The sequence below is a fragment of the Rhinopithecus roxellana genome, chromosome 1 (genome assembly GCF_007565055.1).
Source record: "Rhinopithecus roxellana isolate Shanxi Qingling chromosome 1, ASM756505v1, whole genome shotgun sequence".
In the NCBI taxonomy this organism is placed as follows: domain Eukaryota; kingdom Metazoa; phylum Chordata; class Mammalia; order Primates; family Cercopithecidae; genus Rhinopithecus; species Rhinopithecus roxellana.
Window position 1 is genome coordinate 52,689,275 of NC_044549.1, and position 20,064 is coordinate 52,709,338.

The window sequence follows — 20,064 nt, forward strand, 5'->3', positions numbered from 1 at the left end:
GAAGTGAAATAACCCCAGTCCTTGCCTTCTCCTACACATTAAGATAACCTCTGCTGGGTTTAGTGCTTATGCTAAACACATGCACTCCCACACCCAAACCTAGGCGTGACTCTGCTGTAATGTAACTTCTGAACAAGTTTAATGTGGATTTGTGCACATCAACCCTCCGCCACCTGTATATAAGCCATGGGCTGAAATGCTGTGCAGGAACGGCCTGATAGAGCCTCTCTAAAGGGCTGCTCCTGGCTACAAGCCTCAGTTTATAGTCCTCAGTCAAGCTTCTACATAAAACTGATTTTTGGCCAGACACGGTGGCTCACGCCTGTAATCCCAGCACTCTGGGCGGCTGAGGCAGGTGCGTCACCTGAGGTCGGGAGGTCGAGACCAGCCTGACCAACATGGAGAAACCCTGTCTCTACTAAAAATACAAAAATAGCCGGGCATAGTGACGTATGCCTGTAATCCCAGCTACTCAGGAGACTGAGGCAGAAGAAGAATCTCTTGAACCCAGGAGGCAGAGGATGTGGTGAGCCGAGATCACGACATTGCACTCCAGCCTGGGAGACAAGAGTTCCATGGCCCAGTGCCCTCCAGGGGTTGGTAAACATGACCATGTAAGCACCCAACTTGATCAACAGCAGAGGGCATCTGATGGTGGCTAGGTGGGACAGCCACAGCAGGAAGGTGGGTTCCTGCTGCCGCCTCCAAGGAGCCAGGCAGGCTGGGTGTCCTCAGAGTGCACCCCTTCTCTCCTCCCTCCATCTTCCTGGCTTCAAGCCAGGCTAGGGGGTGGGGGACAGCTGTAGGAGGTGATGGTGGCACTTATGGAGCCCCTGCTGTGTGCCTGGCTGGCCTCTTGACTTGCTTTGGCCAACAGAACAGGGTAGAAGAGTCACTGATATGGGTCTGTGCCTCAGAAAGCCTCCAGCCACCACTCTCGCAACAGCAAGGAAGGGTGAACTGCGTGAATGCTAGGACGGTTCCGAGCCCCTACCACCAGGGCTGGCAGGCCTGTGGGAACTCGGGGTGGGAAAACTGATGCTCCTGTGAGACCGGTGAAGGGAAGGCCTCAGGGGAGGTGGCCACCATTCACCTGGAGACAACTGTAGCCAGGCGGGGCCTGTCCCAGAGAACCCCAAGGCTAGATTCTTTGCATGAAATCTCCTGCCCTTAAAATGGTGGCAGTGAATACTCATTATGTTAAACGCTGCTTGTCTTGGGCTGGGATGCTGGCTGCCCCATTTGCAACCTTTGTCCTGGGGTCAGGTTCAGTTATGGGACTGAGAGCCATGTCTCCACTGTGCCTGTGGCACCGATTCACACATTTCTTCCTTCAACAAGGACCCAGTGATCTGTGGCTTATCTGGGCTAGGCCCTTGGCTGGAGGTTGCAGCCTAGGTGAGAGGCTGGCAAGGCTTCCCTGGACAGGTGTGTCTAGGGCTGTGACCCAGTACAGGGCTCCTGTGGCGGGGGGCTTCATGCTGAGTGTGGGGAAGCCAATTACTTACACTCACTGCACCCCATCGCCCTACTCCAGGGTGAGCCCTCACAGGAACACTAAAAGAATGACCAGTATTCTTACTTTAAGCCACTCTAGTTGGTATGCAGTGGTATCTCAGTGTAGTTTTTTCCCTAACAGTTCTACTGAGATACAGCAAATATCCCAAATAACTCACCATTTTAAAGTGTGCAACCCTATGACCTTTAGAATACTCATAGATGTTTGCAACCATCACCACAATCGATTTCAGACCATTTTCATTACCCCATAAGGAAATCTTCACCCTCCACTCCTGCCCCTAAGTTGTGGGCAACCACTAATCTACTTTCTGCCTCTATAGACTGGCCTGTTCTGGACATTTCACTGAACACGAATCATACAACGTGTGGTCCTTTGTGACTAGCTTCTTGTACTCAGCATGATGTTTCCAAGAGTCATAATGTTTTCCATTCTCTCGGGCATATACCTAGGAGTGGAATTGCTGGGTCATGAGGTTTAAATGTTTACATGTTTGAGGAACCGCTAGGCAATTTCCCAAAGCAACTATACCATTTTACATTCCTGACAGCGGTGTATGAGGACTCCAATGTTTCTCCCTCCTCACCAACACCTGCTAGTGCCAGTAGTTTTTGTTCCAGCCAACCTAGTGGGTTCACATGGTGGGTATAAGCAGCTAAGTGGTGTGTCATTTTTTCTGATGGCTGATAATGTTGAGCATCTTTCCTTGTGCTTATGATATCCTCTTTGTAGTAATGTCTATTCAGATCCTTTCCCATTTTTAAATTGAGTTATTTGCCTTTTATATTATTGAGTTGTAAAATTTCTTTATGTGTTCTAGATACATGTCTCTAATCAGACATATGAACAGCAAACATTTTCTCTTCTGTGGGTTTTCTCTCTTCTGTCATTTTCTTTGCTGAAGTCCTTCAAAACATAGAAGCTTTCAATATTGCTGTTTCTCAGTTTATCTCCTTTTCCTTTGTTGCTTTGCTGTTGGTATCATCTCTAAATCCCTGGGGTTTTAACTTGCATTTCCCTAATGAGTGAAGATATTGAACTTCTTTTAATTTGCTTATTTGGCATTTATATATCTTTGGTGAAATATCTGTTTAAAATGTATGCCCATTTTTAATTGGGTGTTTTTTCTTGTTTTTATTGAGTTGTAAAAGTTCTTTGTACATTCTACACACAAGTCCTCTGCTGGATATCAAGTTTGCAAATATTTCCTCCCAGACTGTGACTTACCTTTTCATTTTCTTAACAGTTTCTTTTGAAGACCAAGTTTTTTTTTATTGCAGTGAAGTCAAATTTGCTGGTTTTTTCTTCACTTACAGTTCATGCTTTGGTGTCACATTTAAGAAATATTTGCCAAATTCAAGGCCATTAAGAGCTTTTCTAAAAATTGTACCTATTTCCCTCTTACATGGGTTCTATGATCTAGTCCCAGTTAATTTTGTAGATACTCTGAAATGGAGGTGGAGGTTCATTCTTTTGCATATTATCCCAGCAGTTGTCCCAGCAACACTCATTGAAAGACTATCCTTTCACCCATTGAGTGCCTTGGCATCTTTGTCAAAAATTGATTGACCACATATGTGTAGGTCTACTTTGAGACTTTCTTCTAGTTTGTCAATTTATGTGTCTCTTTTGACACCGGTACCCATTGTTTTGATTACTCTTGCTTTATAATAAGTGTCGAAACCTAGTAGTGTGAGTCCTTCTGCTTTGCTTTGCTTTTTGGTGATGTGAGTGGGATAGTTTGTATTGGATGACACTCCCTGTGTGCTGTATCTCAGGGCCCTGCCCGTTGAATATCAGAGCATTGTCAGTCATTCTCATGACCAAAAACATCCCACACCAGATTTTCAAATGTTCTGATCAGGGAAAATACCCTCTTAAGAGAACTCTTCTCTAAAGGAACAAGAATCAGAATGGCATCAGCAGCACTAGGTAATGGAGGAAAATGGAGCAAACCCTTCCATGGTCTGAGGAAACTAATTTGTAACCTGGAATTCTATACCCAGCCAAACTACCAATCAAATCTGAGGGCAAAGTAAATACTTTCAGACACACAAGAACTCAGAGACCTACCCATAGGCTGTGTCTGTCAGAATTGCCTGAGGATATACTCTGTAAAGTAGAAAATGAATCCAAGAAAGAGAATATACAGGATCCAAGAAAGAGTGGACTGAATTCAGAAGTGTAATGCCAAGAAATCCCCAATAATAGCTGTGTTAAGGCCCAGGAAGCAGTCAGCTCAAATTATAGTAGTGAGTCAGAGAGTGTTCAGGGGAAAGTTTTTAAGGGAAAAAATTAATTTATTTTAAAAAGGACAATATTAAAAAGATTCGATAATCTTACCGAGAAGCTGGATGTGAATAATAACAGGAAAATTAACAAATGATTATACATATTATACTTCCCCTTTCTCTGTTTCCTCTTCCATATTTTTGTAATCTTTATTTTTTTGGAGTGCACACTCACATCTTCCTTTCTGCAGTTGAATTTAAATTACTTGGCCTCGAATTTATCACATTGGAAATGCCGGCAATCAGTTTTTTCAGGTGGCAGAATGTATCTGTATACAAAGCAGGGAGACCTTAACTAGAGTTGCAGACTAACATGCACATTCTATAAATCCTAACGAGGTCAAAGGACTGGTGTGAAGATGGGAGAGAAGGGGAAGGAGAATGTCCTGGGTCACCTCCCAGGGAAACATTCTGAGAGGGAGGTTTGCACACAGGAGGTTTCCTGGGGAGAGCCCAGGGGCCGGAATCAGCGAAGGAGAGAAGAGGCAGGATTGGCAGAGGGAGAGGCTGGGCCATAGTGTGAATCCTACAGAGGCTTGGCTAATCCCACAGGAGCTCTGGAGCTAGGATGACCCCGCAGAGTTGCCCAAATTGAGGCAAAGGGGCCAGGCTGTTGTCTTCCTGCATGGACCAGTCGCTAGTTGGGGGCTGCCCTGGGAACGGGAATGTAATCTTGAAGATTCTGTCAGCACAGGGCAATTTCCCGAGAGGGTCTTTGCTGTGAGCTGGTGCAAGGCAAGGGCCTCACCTTGAAGGGGAAACCTGGGCAGCGACCACAGCATCCATGACACGGTGCTCCAAGGACTCTAGAGGCTCTGATTCTTTTATTGAACATCGTGGGAATTTAGATGAGAGATTGCAGCTGAACTGGATGGACTTTAATTGCTCTGATGGCTTGGTGCTGCCAGCTGAGTGAAAGCAGTACACCCTGTCCCTCTGTGTCTCATCTGCCCTCTGCTCATCAGTGTTTGTATGTTCGGGGCCATGTGGTGAGACTGGGAGAGACCCCTGGGTGCCCAAGAGCCCTGAGTCCAGTCCAGAGGCAGGTGGGAAGCCAATTAACTCACTGCATGCGGGGGTCAGAGCAGGGAGGCTGGAGGACGAAACCACAGGGCTTGAGTGTGGGGTCCTGTAAGATAGCTCTGGCCTGTGCCTGCTCATCCCCCTTGCTCACTCTCTGTCTCCATGTGAGAACTCCTAAAGAGCAGGGGCCCAGAGCCTGGCCACAGTCGATGCTCGGCCACATTTGCTAAAGGAGTGGCTGGCTGAGGCTCTTTGAGGAAGAGGCCTCCCTTCTCTGGTGGGGACGGGCATTTTTCCTCCCTTGCCTGCGAGCCGGGAAGGAGGGTGGACTTGGCCCCATTGCTGATGGCAGACTCCGCTGTAACCTCCAGCTCCAGGGAGCTGGCTGTCACTGGAACACCCCTGAGTCCCAGGAATGGAAAGCGAGGCAGATGAGTGAGGCAGAGGTGGAGGACAGGCCTGAGGGGCTCCCTGCTCCCACTTCCACCACCTAAGGAGGAATCCAGGGAGCCAGGCAGGCCACTGCTGGTGTTCACCACCTATGGCCTGAGGACTTCTCTGCTTGCCTCAGAGCCTGGGGAGTGGCAATTCCAGGAGGACAGGGCCCTGCCCAGGCCTCGGGTGCAGTGCTCCTGCCTGGAGGCTTGAACAGTACCTTGTTGGCCTGTTGTCGTCTTCTGCCCTGGCCAAGCCTGGAAGCTCCTGAAAGGCAGGGCTGAGGCCTCCTCCCCTTGTGGTGTCTGGTGTCACACGGGCCTGGTACAGACTGGGTGCTCTGTCTGCTGAGTGGCAAGGTGACCTGCCTCAGGGAGCAAGGAGGCAGTGCAGAGATGGAGATGTGGGGTCATCTGCAATCGGGAACAGCTGGAAGGGGTGTCTGGGGGCTCCACATAGGCATTGAGCATAGAAGGGGAGCCTGGCTGCTCCTTCCCCAACCCCTGCAGCTCTGTCCATCAGCCATGATCCTCACCAACAGGCACCAGGGACACTGGCGGAGACCCGTGTGCAACTGCAGGGTCAGGCCTCCCATAAGGTTGTGAGAAGCCTGGGCTACATGGATCCCTTTTTGGGAAGCTCCTCAGATATTATAAAATGAGGAGATATTAGAATAGAGTTGCAAAGATGTTGGTATATTTTAAATTTATAAACCAAAATGATAAATGATTTGTACATGTACAAATAGGATGGTATCTAATGGTGTTCTTCAAAAGGTAATAATAGGATTTATAAAGATAACATTAATCTTGAGAACAGGACGTGTCTTAGAAACGAGGGTCAAGTTTAAAGTTGTGTTGAGTTTTCATTCAGGGTGGTGTGCGTATGATCTCTTCCTCGTATAACAGTCCTTGGGGAACTTGAGGTTTCCAGTACATGGCCCCACTGCCATTCTGGGCCCTGATCATGGGATACCTGAGATGGGACACCGAAGGAGGCCTGAGGACCCTGGAGGGTCTGAGGTCTCTCTATGCAGTCTCCTCCTCTCCTGGGGGTGGAGGGATAGCAACAAACATGAATATGGAACACCAAGTGTCAGTGAAGCTGGTATAACAAAGGCAATGCCTCCCGTATGTAAATAACAGCTTTAAAAACATATGAGATGTAGCTAAAGCTTTACCCAGAGGTAAATTTATAGCCTTAAATGCATTTACTAGAAAACGGAACTACAGAAATAAGCCAGCTACAGAAATAAGCCAGCTCAAATCAAGGAGATAGAAAAGCGAATTTAACCCCAAAGAAACTTGGTGTATGAAAATTGCAAAGATAAAAAAAAAATCAACAAATGGAAAATATTTTGGCTAAGGAAATGTAGGCTCCCAGGGGTAAAACAAATTGCTGCAGATTTCAACGCCCGTGCAGAGGCGGGGCTTCCCTCCACAGGTTTTCTGTTCCCCGCCCCAAGTGTGAGTGCCAGGTTGGGCCCCTGAGCCTTGGCAGCTCAGCAAATAGAACCATGGAGACTTCAGGGCCACCTTCTGGTTGCAACTGGGAAGGGACGGCCGGGGAAACGTCTTGCTTCTGCAAGTGCTAAACATTCCTAGTGTTTTATTTTATTATTTTATTGTTATTTTTGTAGAGCCAGGGTCTTGCTCTTTTGCCCAGGCTGGTCTCAAACTCCTGGGCTCAAGCGATCCTCCTGCCTCGGCCTCCCAAAGTGCTGGGATTACAGGCGTGAGCCATGGCACCCTGCCCACACCCAGTGTTTTAAGTAGACTCAGATCAGTAAGAAATGCCAATGGTCTCGCGTGTTGTTTATTTTTTATTTACACTTTCTCTAAAATCGTCCTCTGTTGGATTCGAGATGTATTTCACGGAATCGCTTCTGATTTAAGGCGCCCGAGGCGACCGCGGAAGGATGGAGCGGTCCCGGACGCCGGGCGCGGGGGCGCGGGACCCAGGGGCGGTCCCAGCAGGCGGCGCCCTCCCCGCCTCTTCCCGCGCCGCGGCCGGCACTTTGCAAAACTCCTCGCCTGCCCGCTGCGGCCGCAGCTCCGCGCCCTGCCGCCCCGGCTCGTCGGCGGGGCAGCGGGCGGCGGAGCGCGGCGGCGCGGGGAGCAGGAGGCCCGGGGGCCCCGGGGGCGGCGCCGGCGGAGGCGGGAGCCGAGGCGGGGCCGCGGCAGCCCCGCGCCGCGCCGAGCCGCCGTCCCCGCCGCGCAGCCATGGCCGCGCCGCCGCCGCCCCGCCGCCCGCTCGCCTGAGGCGCGGCCGGCCTCCGGGCGGGGGGCCATGGCCAGCGCCGCCGAACCCCCCGGCCAGGCGGCCGAATACCTGCAGGAGCTGACCCGGATCGTCGCCGCGCAGCAGGAGCTGCTGGCGCGCCGGCGGCGGCGCATCGAGGAGCTGGAGCGCCAAGTGGCGCGGCTGAGCCGGGAGAACGCCGGCCTGCTGGAGCGACACCGGCGACACCTGGCCGCGTGCGCCCGCCGCCCCGACCCGGGCCCGGGTCCCGGCCCCAGCCCGCAGCCGCTCGGCGCCATCCCAGAGCTCGGCGGTCGCCGAGACAAGTAAGCGGGGCCCGGGGCGGCGGGCGTGCCGGGGGCGTGGGAACTTCTTGGGGCCCGCGGCTTCCCTCGGGGCTTGGCTGGCAGGCAGGCGGGTGCGGGAGGGCGTGTGGCCGGCCCGGGAGCGCCCACGCCCGTCGCCAGACCCCTGGGGGCCCCCTGGGATTCTCTGGCGGGGTCGCCTCCCAGACCCGGAGCTCGATCTCGGGTGGGGACTGCGTTCCCTGGAAAGGGGCTCCAGGGAGCTACCCAGCGCTCCCGTCGGCCTGGCTCTGCGCTGCAGCGCGGACTCAGAGTCGGCGACCCCCGGAACTCGGGTGCACCAGGCGGAGGTCTGTCCGGGGAGCGGATCTAGGTCTCGCAGTAGCAGGGCCAGAACTCCCGACCCGGAGATCCCGAGATCGGTAGGGAGGGGTCGCGGGCCGCGCGAATCCCGCCCTGGAGCGAGCTTGGGTCGCTTGCGGGTCGCGGTGTCCCTGGAATGGACTCTGCTCTGTGTCCAGTCCGGGACGCGCAGAGCCCTCCTCTCTGGACGCCTCCGTTTCTTACTTCAAGGCTGGGGTTAATTCCCGACCGCCTTGCCCAGGGATTACCCGGGGCCATTTCGGACCCAGGATTAAGTGAGGGATGGGGAGAGGTACAGGGCGGTGCTGTCCAGCAGGCCTGGACCCCAGCGTCCCTGCCGGCTCGCAGCCCGCCGGCCGGGTTCCCGTTTGCCTCCCATGGGTGTGGGTGTCGAAACCCAGAGCATTCTCACCCTGTGGACCTGTGGGCGCCCATCTGGGGCAGGACAAGGGGGCTGGTAGGCTTCGGTGCCGCTGGGGCGGGGTTTCTGCTGCTTTGTGCCCTCTGCCTGCCCCTCTGCTTCTCTGTCTTCGAGATCACCCGGGGCACACTATGAGTTGGCCTGGGGAAGACTGGAAATCACTGTGTGGTTGGGGGAGTGGCCGTGGTCAGGGCTTCAGGACAGTCTTCCTACTGGGCGGCCCTTCCAGGGTGGAAATGGGGGAGGAGTTAGCCGTGGCTCCAGAATGGGGGGTGGTTCCTGATTCCCAGGAGTCCCAATACTGTCATGGAGACCCGAGTTTCCCACCCCAGGGGGGCTGCAGTGACTGTGGCCATGGGACAGGCCCTGCTTGCTGCCCTGCCTGGAGGGTGTGCTGGCTCTGGGCGGTGCCAGTGGGGCTGGGGGGGTCTTTGGAGGAGCATTGTGAGGATGAGGTCGGGCTGTGAGTGAGCGCATGGCTCTGTGTGTGGCAGGCTCTTGCTCTCTGTGAATGAGGAGGGAGGAGCAGGGCGTGTGTATAGCTCCTAACTGGTGTCACTGGGAGGAAGCAGAGACCCCGCCCACTGCCTGTCTGGGCCCCACTCCTGGCCCTCCGGAGTCTCTGAGACTCACTTCACTCTTCAGTCCTGCCACAGCAGCTGTGGGTCTCCTGGAGCTGGTCTCAGAGGGGCCCGGGCCCTTTCCCCCACACCAGGAGAAAAGAGAAGCTGGGGTTGCCCAAGGAAAGTCCTCAGCAGCTTGGGGAGGTGGCACCAGGGCAGGTCCCGAGTCCCTGCTTTCACAGTAAACAGTGATTCGTTGGTTGGCACATGCCTCACACCACCACCCTGGGGAATGGCTTCCTTTTTCCCCTCAGCGTCACCCCTGGTGACCACACAGGGGACAGGAGGATGCTGAGAGGCAGCACATCCGTCCTGCCGTGGGGCATCTGGGTTGCATCCAGGCAGCCCCTGGCCGGGGGAAGCCAGGATGGGAAGGCTGGGATTTCGTTTCAGAAGCCCCTGGCTCTGTGTCCACCTGGCTTCCCCTTAGTGGATACACAGCCATGGCCTATGAGAGAGAGCATTGCCTTTAGGGAAAGCAGGGTGTCAGTACAGTCCTCAACCCATGGTCTAGGTCGAGCATGGCTTTCAAACTTGAACGTGTACACCAGGAGCCTGGGAATCTTGCTACAATGCAGATGCTGAGCTGGTGGGTCTGGGGCGGGCCGGAGTCTGCATCTCTAGCCAGCTCCTAGGACACCCAGTGCTGCTGGGCCCGGGCCCCAGGGTGAGCAGCAAGGCTGTGGGGAGTTCTGGTGTGAGCAGGAGCTGTGGGTGGGTTCTCTTCAAGATGGAGCAGCTGGGCCCATTTTTGTACATTTGATTCACTCCCTAGTCTTTTGGGAAGGAGAGTGCTGGGGTCTCCTCCTCTCACAGGAGACTCACAGGGACGGGGGCATTATGCAGCCTGCTCATATGCGTAGGGTTCTGGGCCCCCCCACCCCCCGGGACTGCTCAGCAAACCATGAGTTGGACGTGTCCCACTGCCCATCTGTAGAGCAAGGTGATTTATGCCTAAGGAACATGGGATAACCAATCCCCTTGAAGACTTTTATCAAGCACCTGCTGTATGCAGACTCATTATCAATGTGCTTGGAAATGTAAGAGGAAGAATGGAGAGGAGAGGAAGAGAATAAGCAACTCTGTGTGGAGAGACCAACATGAATGGACAAACTAGGGTCCCAGGCCCAGCCCTGCGCTTACCACCTGGTGACCATGGGACAAGTCACACTACCCCTCCTAGCCTCGGGTTTTCTGAAATGCAGGCAAAGCAGGAATGATCATAGCTGCCTCCCATACTTTTTTAAGGATTAAGCAAAGATGGGCATGGAGGAAACTGGTATACTGTAAGTGCTTAATGCAGGTCAGATTCTTCCATTGTCTACCTGTTTGTCATTTCTTTTGGGCCAGCTGAGTACAGGCAGGGGGTGAGAACTTTGGAGCTGGGTGCAGGAGGCATGGAGAGGGGAATGGGTTACTGTGAAGAGGGCTGCCCAGAGGCTAGGTGGGGGTTGAGCATGGGTTTCCCAAGGCGACAGGGCCATGCAAGGCCACAGCATCAGGATTGACTTCCTGCTGGGGACTGAGCTCCCCTTTTCCCCTGCCTGCACACAGAGGCCCTGTGAGGGAGGGTCTGGCGAGCATGCCAGGCTAAGCCAGGCCTGGCTGACCTCCTTCTCAGCCTCCAGATTCTCTGGCCTGAGTCAGGAGCCCCCAGCCCGCCACACAGACAGAAGGTGCAGTGACTCGCGGGGGGATGGATAGAGGCAATTGAGAGATCACTGAGCAGCCTAGTCCTGGGACAACAGTTAGCCTGGCACTGCCTCACCCATGCAGTCTGTGGGCAGGTTGACTTTGTGTGCCGGAAGCGTCCAAGTCCAGAAACCTTTTTTTTTTTTTTTTTTTTTTTGAGACGGAGTCTCGCTCTGTCGCCCGGGCTGGAGTGCAGTGGCCGGATCTCAGCTCACTGCAAGCTCCGCCTCCCGGGTTCACGCCATTCTCCTGCCTCAGCCTCCCGAGTAGCTGGGACTACAGGCGCCCGCCATCTCGCCCGGCTAGTTTTTTGTATTTTTAGTAGAGATGGCGTTTCACCGTGTTAGCCAGGATGGTCTCGATCTGCTGACCTCGTGATCCGCCCGTCTTGGCCTCCCAAAGTGCTGGGATTACAGGCTTGAGCCACCACGCCCGGCTAATCCAGAAACCTTTAAACTCTTTCTCAGAGAGTGCTCTTTCATGCCTTGACGCTCCCTGAAAAATACCATCGTGAGTTTCTCAGCTCTGGGAAAAACAGGATGAAAACAGGAAAAAATACAGTGATGGGATGCCTGTGGTTACTTTGACTATTTGGCTATGCTTTTTCCCTGACATCAGAATTCATATCCAATGTCTGGTTGGCTACATGCTAGTGATCTGTTTCTGGAATTGCTGTCTGCTCACTAGAGGTTCAGACGCATAATAGGCACTCAGTAAAGATTTGTTGAGTGGATGAAGCCAGAGGGATCGATTAAGGCCATTGCATTTTCCTTTAGAAAGTCAGTTGAACTTCGGCAGGCACAGGTGGATTGACAACCACCCAGACCCAAATCCCAGGGAGCAGGGGTGGGGCCGATGGCTGCATCCACCGGGGGCTTCCTGTGTGCCTGCCCTGCTTGCAGTCTATGCCTTGGTCAGGTCATCTCTTTGTCTCATCACTCCTGTGAGGCAGGTGCAGCTGCTGCTCCCATTTTACAGATGTGGAATCTGAGGCTCAGAAATCATGGCCTTTCCCAAGCTCTCCCATCTGGCTAGGGGGTGGAGCCAGGATTTGGGCTCAGATGGTCTAGCTCGGCCTCCCCGTCCAGCCCCCAACCCCCTACGCCGCCTGCCGAGACGGAGTCTTGCTCTGTCATTCAGAGCTGGAGTGCAATGGTGTGATCTCGGCTCACTGAAACCTCTGCCTCCCGGGTTCAAGCAATTCTCCTGCCTCAGCCTCCTGAGTAGCTGGGATTACAGGCGCCACCACGCCCAGCTAATTTTTGTATTTTTGGTAGGGATGGGGTTTCACCATGTTGGTCAGGCTGCTCTCAAACTCCTGACCTCAGGTGATCCACCTGCCTTGGCCTCCCAAAGTGCTGGGATTACAGGCATGAGCCACCTCGCCCAGCCTCCCCCAGCCTCCCCCAGCCTCCCCCAGCCTCCCCCCAGCTCTTATCCACCCACCACCTGCCCTTCATGCTGTCAGATGGCCAGACCGTCTCCCAGGATTGCGGTGACTCCTGGCTTCTCGAGCTGGAGAAAGCCCAGATGGGAGGTTTCTGCCCTGCCGTGTGCAATCTTGTCACCAAGGCAGGGCTCCTGGTGTCATGTGGGGTGGCAGTGCAGAGGGGGCAAGGATTTAATGAGATGATCCCTTCCAGCCTTTGATCTTTCAGAGTTCCTTGGCAGAAGGAAACATCGCCTAAGGAGGCTGGGGGTGGGGGTGGGGAAGCCCAGTGGAGTGGCCTGCCTCACTTTCTGGTCCCCTCCAGCCCTTAAGTGCTGTCATATCACTGGGAGAGGACGTTTTTCTGACGCTCTGAGTTGGTGACTCACTCTGGGGGAGGTTTTCAGTGGCATTCAGGCTCTGTTGATTTACCAAACCAGTATTCTTCCCGGGTTCGTGGTGACATTAACCATACGGCGGCACGTCAGTTCAGAGGCAAGCTCAGGGGTGGCCACTGATAAGGGGGCAGCAAGCAGAGACTGGATTATCCTAATGGGCAGCAGGCTGATGACACAAGAAACCACCCTCAGGAGGGTCCTGCCGGGAGCCCCTGATAAGTGTGTTGTTCTTCAGAGTAGCCGGGAAGCAATGCTGGGCCAGGGGCTGGGGGTCTGAGGTCACTTAGGTTGGATTTCCTGTCCCCTCTTAGCAAAGAGGAGGGGGCTGTGGAGAGAGTGAGTGAGGCCGAGAGGGCTCTTTTCTGATCTCTGAGTTGGCAGAAAGGGTGGCAGGGCAGAGGGAGATACAGTGTCATATTTTGGTTCAGTAATGTTCTTGTTCTCCCTGCCAAGATAAAGCCTGTGTCCAGTGCTGGGGAGGATGTCCCCACGTCAGGAATGAGCTGCAGCGTGCTCTGGGAGACTTGTCCTGATGGGACAAAATGTGTTCAACTCCCAGGGAGTGGGGAGAGCAATTCTCATTTTCCAGCAGATGGTAGAGTCCACAGAAAGACGAGGGAGTGTGTCTCCAAAGCTCTCCCAGCCATCTGACAAACTGGGCAAATTATTATTTTACAACCTGGAAAATAAACCATGAGATGTTTCTTTATCCAGCTCGAGCTGAGGAAGACAGCGAGTGGCACTGTGTGTGAAATAAAGTCGGGACCTACTTGTTTCCGACGTTTGGTTTTCGCCTCCCCTTTCTGGATTCAGACTCGCTGCACCTGGCAGAGATCAGGAGGCTTTGCTGTGCTAGGAGGAGTGAGAGGTGTCGGTCACATTGGAGGGGCCCGGAGTCAGGCATTTGGGGACATCAACATTTTTTGCCAGCTGGGTGGCTATTTCTCAGCTGTTTTGTCTATGACATTGTTTTGACAGCTGATCTGGTCTTTTGTGTCTTATTTTCTGTGTGTGTGTGTGTGTGTGTGTGTGTGTTTTTTTAAGAAGGAGCAATGCTTTGCCTAACTTGGGAAGTGCACCATTCTGAGCTTGTCAGGGTGTCAGCCGTATAATTGCCACAGAGCAGCAGAAAAAAACAACACAGGCCAGCCAGGCATTCTGCAAGAACTGGAATAGGGGAGAAGGCGTTGACCTAATTGGAATGGAGCAGAGGCTGTGGTGGGGCCAGGAGGCAGTCCGAGTTCAGGGCCACCCAGTGTTCTGCCCCTGCCTAGGGCAGACCCGGGCCAAGCTGCAACCAAGTGACTCAAACGGAAGCTCTGAGGCAGCAAGGCCTTGGGAGTTTGAATGCTGCCCTCCGAGGGGCGGATATTCCAACAGGATGCACCGGGCCAGTTATGGCAAACATTGGGTGCTTCTGTTTTCATCGGGAAACAGCTGCTGCCTTGAGGTTGCCAACGCCTCTCTCCAGTCCATCGGCCCTGGCCTTGCTCTGGGGACCCCGCAGGCCCCCATAGGTGGCTCCTGAGCAGTTAGCCCTGTCCCTGCAGCAGGCTGTAGGATCCTAGCCCTGCCTCAGCCACTTCCCTGCTGCTTGGACTTTCCAAGTAACAGCCCCAGCCTCTCGGAGTTGCTGTCTCTCCCCATGAAAATGGAGAAGGCCTCTTCTGTGCAGAGAGAGCAGATACGGGAGTTGCCTGTGACCCGGCATTAGGTGGTGGCTCCAGGGGGAAGAATAGCCAGGGCATCAGTAATGCTTTTGAGGAGGCCGGGTGTGGTGGCTCACGCCTGTAATCCCAGCACTTTGGGAGGCCAAGGTGGGCAGATCACGAGGTCAGGAGATTGAGACCATCCTGGCTAACACGGTGAAACCCCATCTCTACTAAAAATAGAAAAAGTTAGCCGGGCGAGGTGGCGGCGCCTGTAGTCCCAGCTACTCGGGAGGCTGAGGCAGGAGAATGGCGTGAACCTGGGAGGTGGAGCTTGCAGTGAGCCGAGATCACGCCACTGCACTCCAGCCTGGGTGACAGAGCGAGACTCCGTCTCAAAAAAAAAAAAAAAAAAAAAGAATGCTTTTGAGGATTGTTTTCCGTCAGTGTTTTATTACAAAAATGTTCAAACATACAGAAAAGTTGCAAGAGCCATATGGGGCAGAACACTGTCCCTCTGGGTTCTGCAATGAAGGTTTTGGAATATTTACTATGTTCCATGCCCCTCCGTCCTTGGAGGTGTCTGGAACCTTGTGGATGGGGAGCTCACATCGGTGGGGCACCTGCTGTGGCCCAGGAGCCAGGCCCTGCACTGCCTGCACCCGACCGCCACCTCTTCTACTCACACCCGTTCCTGGGCTGCTTGTCCTCGGTTAGGGCAGCTCCCCAACTGCCTCTACTTGGAAACATCATGCAAATGGGAGATGGAGACCTGTACGTGGAAGATTACAGAGAGATCAGGCCAGGGAGAAAGGGGGCCAAGTGGTGTGCAGCCCCAGAGCAGGAAGCGAGTGACCACCCACGGGTGTCAACAGAGGCTTCCTGGAGGAGGTACCTTTGAGCTGAGACTTGAAGAGCAGGAGAGAGGAGGAGGATGGTGTCAAGGCAGGGGAAGCAGCATGTGTGTCTGTGCCTGGGGTGTGTGAGGGGCTGGGCGGTGCTGTTGTTGTTTGTAACAGGTCGGTGCAACTGGACCAGGTGAGACCAGCCTAGGGCACTTGGCTTTCTTACAACCTAGATATCAGTTTTTGGGGGCTGGTGGACAAGACTGGCCCTTGCCCTCCAAGCTGGGCCTAGCTTGAACCCTGATTTTGAAGTGTTCGGCTTTCCCTCTTAGATGAGGCAAGATCCACAAAGGAATGGATCAGAGCTTGTCGTTCTGCACCTGAACTTAGAATGTGTTGATTGTAATGAGGCCACAGCAATAACTGAGCCTGTTCTAGGTGCTGCGTGCTGGGCACATTCTTCTCTGTGTCTCTGTTGATGCTCTAACCCTGTGACAAGTGTGAACTGTCCTCATCCCATTTTGCATATATGAAACCTGAGGCTCAAAGAAGTTAAGTGGTTTGCCCACAGTCACCCAGTGGCAGCGGTGGGATTCACACCCCAGTCTGTCTGCCTCCAGGGCCGGTGCAGTTCACCACCATGCCGGGCTGCTTCAGAACTGTTCACTGCATGGTGTAGATGTTTTGGAAACATTGGGGGCCATTTCCAAATGTGGCATGGTCCCTTCCCCAGATTTTTGGCTTCAGAAGCCAAAATGAACGTAGCTTTGTCACCCACCTGGAGACAGCCCAAGTTCCTTCTCTGCAAAGCAGCTGACAGTGGTTGCACCCAGCTGGCAGGGCTGCTATGGGCAGTGGGTGCCAGTGTGCTCGGGGAGAGTCCTCTAAGCCGTGCAGCACTCGGTAGCCAGTGCTGAGTGTTCCTCTCTTGAGTTGGTCTGACTTCCCCACTCCCCTTAGATGAACACTTGCTGAGCTCCCAGAAAGCTGCTGTTCACGTCTTCATTCATGCAGGACACACTTGGGACATGTGGTCGCAGGGGAGGGTTGGGATGGGGGCCTCTTCTTTTGGCTTTGTCCCAGCTTTTGCTGGAAGCGCCTGTGATGGTTTAGGTGTCCTTTGCTTTGCATGCCACTTGCGTGAAGAGCATCACACCTGTGGAGAACCAAGGGGCCTGGGCCCGCCCACTCCATGGGAACCGCAGGAGCACGACTGGCTAAGGGCAGAAGACAGGGCCTGCTCAGAGGGTGTCCTGGGACCGGCGGGGCAGGAGGGTCCTTGCATTGTCTGGTAGTTCTGGGGACCCTTCCAGGGACAGACATGTGTGTGGATGAGATTCACGGATGGGCTGCAGAGCCCATGAACAGTCCAAGGCTGAACGGGACCTGGTGGGGTAGCCTGGGAAAACCCAGAGACAGGACTCGAGGGAGGGTCCCGGCTTTGAGGTCTGTCTGTACTTTCTCCCCGTCGGCATGTGAAATGCACCTCTCTGAGCCTCAGTTTTTTCATCTCTGCTATGGGGACAGTGACAACTGGATCTCCCTCTTAGGGTTGCCCTGAGTGGGGAGTATGCCTGGAGGCATGGTTGAGGTGCAGGGAGCGGACCAGTGTGCATAGGGCAGAGTGAAGGGGACAGCGTGGGAGAGGAGCGTGGAGGCAAACAGGGCAGGGGCAAGGGGTGAGGCAGAGCCAGCAGGGCCATGTGGGCCCACTGGGGACTTTGGCTTTGATCTGAGGGAGACAGAAGTCCCTGGAGGGTGTTGAGCAGACGAGGAAGTGATGGGACTTAGGTCTGGGCAGGATCTCTGGCCCCTGGGGCAGGCATGGGTACCAGGGTGAGGGAGGCTTCAGGAGACGCTGCAGAGCTGGGTCCTGGGAGCCTAAGCAGAGGCTGCTGGGGTGGGCAAGAACACGTGGGCTGGGGATGAAGGCACACAGCCCCACCCTGTCTTTCCCCCCAACAATCACCAGTCCAGATGCGAAGGAGAGAGAGGAGTGGAACCAGAGAGGAGTGGCTCCAGATGGGAGGGGCCATGCCCATCTTGGCTGCCTGCAGCTGTTCTTGGAATGGGGAGTACTTGAAACGGGGAGTTCTTGAAACAGGGAGCGAGGGGGCCGGTGACACCCCTGGACTGTGCTTCTGGCTCCCCACACCTGGGCCACCCACTTCTTTCACCTTGAGGGAGGAGCAGCCCAAGCAGGGACGGTCACTTTCTTTGGGCTGGCCGGGGCTTCTAGACGGCTTGGGTGAGGCTCCCTGTGGAGTATTTGGGCAGCACGGTGGCCAGGAGCCAAGATACAGACTCTGGGGCCAGGCCAGCAGCCTGAATCCCAGCTCCCTCCACCACACACCCCCTGTCTTCTCTGTCTTCTCTGGCCCAAGGCTGAGCCTCTCTGTGCTTCGGCTTCCTCACCTGTAAAATGGGGTTATAAAACCTCCCTGCTGGAGGAGTGGCAAGGATTACATCCTTGATGTACGTAAATGTGCACAGAGCCACTTGTATCACTATTGTTCCTTCTTTCTCTGTTGAGAAGGAAAGTTATTTTAGAAAGTCATGGAATTTGGAATCAGGTGACTTGGGTTTCAGCACATGTCTCTTATCTATCCACTTCTCTGCATAGTTAATGCTGCTGATTTTGAATCCAACCATTTGTACGATGTGTTATCTCAATCCCTTTAACGCTGCAGCCTCTTCACTATTTTAAAGTTGTGGAGTCTTAATTTTATTAAATTGAATTGAGGCCTCCCCACCAAAAAGGAGGAGCCTGGAAAGTTCCATCCCCCTCCCACAGCCCACGACATGCTCACATTTCTGCCTTTAGTTTCTGTGAGGCTTTACTTTCACCCAGTTCAGCAGTTCCCAGACTTGGAGATGTGTAAAAATCCACCCCCTAAAAGGGGTGTGCGGGGTGACTCTGACCATCGCCTTTGACCCTCACCCATAGGTTGGCCTGCTTGCCCTCCCTGGCACCTACTGTGAGTGTCTCTGGGCTAAGGACTCAACAGATGCCCCAGTACTGGGGCTTCACGAACACCGGCTTTCCCTTTCACCAGATGATCCTGCAGGGCTGTGATGGACCACATCAAATAATGGAAACAAAGGTGTCTTGAAAGTGTAACATTGTACGAATGAATGCCCCTCACCTAGGGATGGAATGTCAGGGGTTTCTGCCACCCCTCCATTGTTGATGAGCTATAATAGTAACCTTGATGACTGGCTATTTATTGTAAGCGCTTGCCACAATTCTGTGAAGTGGGGAGCATTATTATCTCCGTTGTGTATATGGGGGAACTGAGGCAAAACAAAGCAAGGGTGGTTGGGAAGGTTGTGGTGTGAGCAAGGATCAGCCAAGCATATCCCTATCAGAGCTGTCATCTAGACATTTTTAGCGAACTCTTAGTTTCAGTCCGTTTTGTTCAGAGAGCATACTTTGTGTGATTTCCGTCCTTTTAAATTTGTTGAGACCCATTTTAGGGTCTGAGATGCAGTCTGTCCTGGAGAGTGTTCCATGTACATTTGAGAAGGATGTTTTCTGCTGTTGGGTGGACTGTTTTGTGCATGTTTGATAGGCCTAGTTGGTTTGTAGTCTTGTTTGTGTCTTATATTTCCTTGTTGGTCTGCCTACCTGCTCTGTTTATTATTGAAAGTGAGGTATTGATGTCTCCAATTATTATTCTTGTTTGTTAATTCTTATTTTGACTTAATTATAGTTTTTTTTGAGAAAGGGTCTTGCTCTGTCATCCAGGTTGGAGTGCAGTGGTGCAATCAGAGCTCACTGTAACCTCAAACTCCTGGGCTCAAGCAATCTTCCCCATCAGCCTCATGAGTAGCTGGGACTACAGGTGTGCACCACCATGCCCAGCTGATATTTAATGTTTCTGTAGAGATGGGGTCTTGCTTTGTTGCCCAGGCTGGTCTTGAACTCCTGACTTAAAGTTATCCTTCCACCTTGGCCTCCCAAAGTTCTGGAATTGCAGGCATGAGCTACTGCACCCAGCCTCCGATTATTATTCTTTAATTGTCTCTTTTTTCCTTCATTTCTGTCAGTTTAAACACTTCATGTAATTTGGGGTTCTGTTGTTGAGTGCACATATGGTTATTATTGTTGTGTCTTCTTTTTTTTTGAGACGGAGTCTCGCTCTGTCGCCCAGGCTGGAGTACAGTGTCGCCATCTCGGCTCACTGCAAGCTCCGCCCCCTGGGTTCACGCCATTCTCCTGCCTCAGCCTCCCGAGTAGCTGGGACTACAGGTGCCCACCACCACGCCTGGCTAATTTTTTGTATTTTTAGTAGAGATGGAGTTTCACTGTGTTATCCAGGATGGTCTTGATCTCCTGACCTTGTGATCCGCCCACCTCAGCCTTCCAAAGTGCTGGGATTACAGGCATGAGCCACCATGCCCAGCCTATTATTGTGTCTTCTTAATGAATTGTCCCTTTTATCATTATGAAATGTCCTTCTCGGTCCCTAGTAACAATGTATATCTTAAAGTTTATTTTGTCTGATTTTAGTTACAGCTACTTTAACTCATTTTGGTTACCATTTGTATATCTTTTTCCATCCTTTCATTTTCAACCTATTTGTTTTTGAATCTAAAGTGAATCTCTTGTAGACAGAATGTAATCGTATTATGTTTTTTGTTATCAATTCTACCAGTCTTTGTCTTTTGATTTAAGTGTTTAATCTACATTTAATATAATTATTGATAAGGCGAGATTTACCTATACAATTTTGTCATTTATTTTCTGCATCTTATATCTTTTTTCTTCCTGTATTCCTCCATTATTACCTTCTTTTGTAACTATTTTTCTCGTGTAATATTTTAATC

At 52.9% G+C, this 20,064-nt stretch overlaps 1 protein-coding gene across 1 annotated transcript in view; it reads left to right on the forward strand.

Moving 5' to 3' along the window:
- The first annotated feature begins 7,557 nt into the window (after positions 1-7,557).
- Positions 7,558-20,064, forward strand: part of LOC115899579 (IQ motif and SEC7 domain-containing protein 3) — a 245,026-nt gene continuing 232,519 nt past the window's right edge. The window contains exon 1 of the mRNA XM_030937337.1: positions 7,558-7,835. Within this exon, the coding sequence (XP_030793197.1) occupies positions 7,558-7,835 (278 nt within the window). The remainder of the gene's footprint in view (positions 7,836-20,064) is intronic.